Source organism: Montipora foliosa, chromosome 6 (assembly GCF_036669935.1).
Source record: "Montipora foliosa isolate CH-2021 chromosome 6, ASM3666993v2, whole genome shotgun sequence".
NCBI lineage: Eukaryota > Metazoa > Cnidaria > Anthozoa > Scleractinia > Acroporidae > Montipora > Montipora foliosa.
In genome coordinates, this window is record NC_090874.1 from 62673705 (window position 1) to 62676204 (window position 2500).

The following is a 2500-nucleotide window of genomic DNA, read 5'->3' on the forward strand; positions in this document are numbered from 1 at the left end:
TAAATAACTACGCGACAGTAGAGAAGTGAAGGTGTAGAGAAGTCTGATGCAGATGGTGTAAAAGCTAGCATTTTTAATAATTTTAAGCATGTTGGAATAAACAAGTGGAGACAAGGCCTTGTTGCGTGTGGATCAGATGGGGCATCAAGTGATGACTGGTGTAAGAAACGGCGTTATTGCAAATTCCGACAAGAAGTGCCGCGGCTGATAGGAATACACTGTGTTGCCCACAAGCTGGAACTTGCTATTCTGGATGGGATAAAGGATGTCTAGTACTTTGCTGATTTGACGGAGATGCTAAAAGGTCTTTACAAACATTATCATCACTCAGCCAAGGTTTTGAGAGAACTGCAGGAACTTGCTAATATCATGGCAGAAAACTGTAACCGCCCAGCTAATGTCTCCGGTTCAAGGTGGGTTACCACAATTGTCGGGCTTTGAAAGCTGTTTGTAATAAATACAGACTAATCCACGCACACATGCACGAAACGGCTATGGCTGCCAACTGCAGTGTGACCATGCAAGGAAGAGCACGAAATGTAGTAACAAAGCTTGAGAGCTATAAGCATGTTGCATTTATGTTCTTTATACTGGACATTCTGGCTGAACTCCAGAATTGAGCTTGACCTTCCAAAAAGAAGAAGTTGCTGTTAGTGATGTCAAAAACGCTCTAGAGCGCACCAGGCTGGCTTTAAATGCATTGCTTGCAAGATCAGGTACACATTCTAGAACGTTTGAGAAGTCTCTCAATGGCAACGTGTTTGAAACTGTCACTTTGAACAAGCACTTGAATGATGATGGAGAGCTGACCAATCTTAAGTACAGGGTTGTTAATGCCATAAGTCAGCATTTGGCCAACAGGTTTGACAATTTTGAGAGTGATCCTGTCCTTACTGAAGCAAAGATTCTGGAAGTTGAGCATTGGCCTAATGATCATGAGAAACTGTCTGTCTTTGAATGCTCTTTCTGACCACTTTAAGCAGCTGCTTGAAAGTAATGACTTTAACCGAGGCGGCACTGTCAGAATGGCTAGACAACTATGGAAAGAACAACCATGGAAGCTCAGAAAGCAAGCAGTATGGCAAGTAATGTTTACAGATTTCACAGAAAGTTTCTGTAACGATTTAATGTTGATTGATATTTTGCTTGTTCTTGCCATGTCGACTGCCTGTTGTGAAAGGGGTTTCAGCTGTATGAACAGAATCAAGACCCAGTACAGGTCACGATTAAACACAGTTGCACTTGACTCTCTGCTACGTATTGGTGTTGAAGAAGTTGCTTCAACTGAATTTGAACCTCAAAGAGCAATTGCCCTTTGGTGGAACCCTGGCGAATGGGCTAGAGGACCTGATTTTGTCAGAAATTGGCAGTCCTGAACACTGCAAATTTACAGTTAGCCCAACAAGTTGTTTATTTCTTTCTGCATTGATTGTTCAGCCACTTCATCATATTCAGGGCACAGTACTCCTGATGATCACTTAGTTAGCTGCGTTGCTGTTTCGGCCTTATTTGGCCTCATCAATTTGGCATAGGCCCAAAACAAATGTCCATGGTTGCCATTACGTGTGTAATATGGCTGTGCGCATGCGTTTGCAAGTCTGTCCGCCTTGCTTTTATGCACGCTGGAACAGTTACCATGCCGAAAAGCAAACGAAGAAGAACATTTTTTTTCGTTTTATTGATCTCTTGGAAGAGAGGAGATGTGTTCTTTTACGAATGGTGCTTAAGATGGCATGGGCAAAGTCTCGGAGATATTTTAAGGAGAGGGGGTGGGGGGGTACTACGATACTTTGAAGAATTTCATTATCTCATAAAGAACCGTGTTTCCATGCGAGTCAACTAAAAAAAAATAGTTCGTTTGATAATGAAAAATCTTCAAGGCTTTTTGCATCGCACGTTCAGGGTGTTGGATTTATCTGGTTCTGCTCTCTGCAAATTGTCTCCTTCTTTTGCAAGAGCTTCAAAAAATGTATGCCTCTTTCAATTTCAGTCTCTTGCCTAAAGATCCTGCTTTCTGAGCGCCTGCAAACATATGAATTTTCCAAGGCATTGTTATGAGAATCAGTATGGCAAAATCACGCAACAACAACAAAACAAAGCGTGACAAAATGATTCTGTGATATACGCAGTTCGTATGCGCATTATGCGCATTACCCATATGTATGGCACTTAATGCGTACTCTCATAGAACTAAATATTTTAATAATTAATAATTGAAGTCCAAGAATAATTGGCTTTTACATCTCCATGTCACAGCATGACCCATGTTGGCTTTAATAATTTGTAAAACGTCATAATCATTCAAGACTAAATATTACTCTCTTTTACTCAATTATGTAGATGGCCTTTAATCACTAACTGAAGGAGGATCCAAAACAGAAGCCACTGCAAACAAGTCTAGTTCCTGCACAGAAAGGTGCTCTTTACGGTGAAGCCATGGCGTCCGTTAGTGAGGGTCTTATCAATGATTCGGGCTTTACCCAAGTAACTGAAGAAACAA

At 41.2% G+C, this 2500-nt stretch overlaps 1 protein-coding gene across 3 annotated transcripts in view; it reads left to right on the forward strand.

Annotated features, from left to right (window-relative positions):
• LOC138008086 (short transient receptor potential channel 4-like) overlaps positions 1 to 2500 on the forward strand; it is a 32982-nt gene that overhangs the window by 9580 nt on the left and 20902 nt on the right. For 2 of the 3 annotated variants that reach the window (XM_068855275.1, XM_068855277.1), the window contains exon 2: positions 2341 to 2500. In XM_068855275.1, coding sequence (XP_068711376.1) covers positions 2437 to 2500 — 64 coding nt within the window. In that variant the 5' untranslated portion in view covers positions 2341 to 2436. Of the gene's footprint in view, positions 1 to 2312 lie in introns of those variants that run through there. The other variant, XM_068855276.1, reaches the window with a different exon arrangement.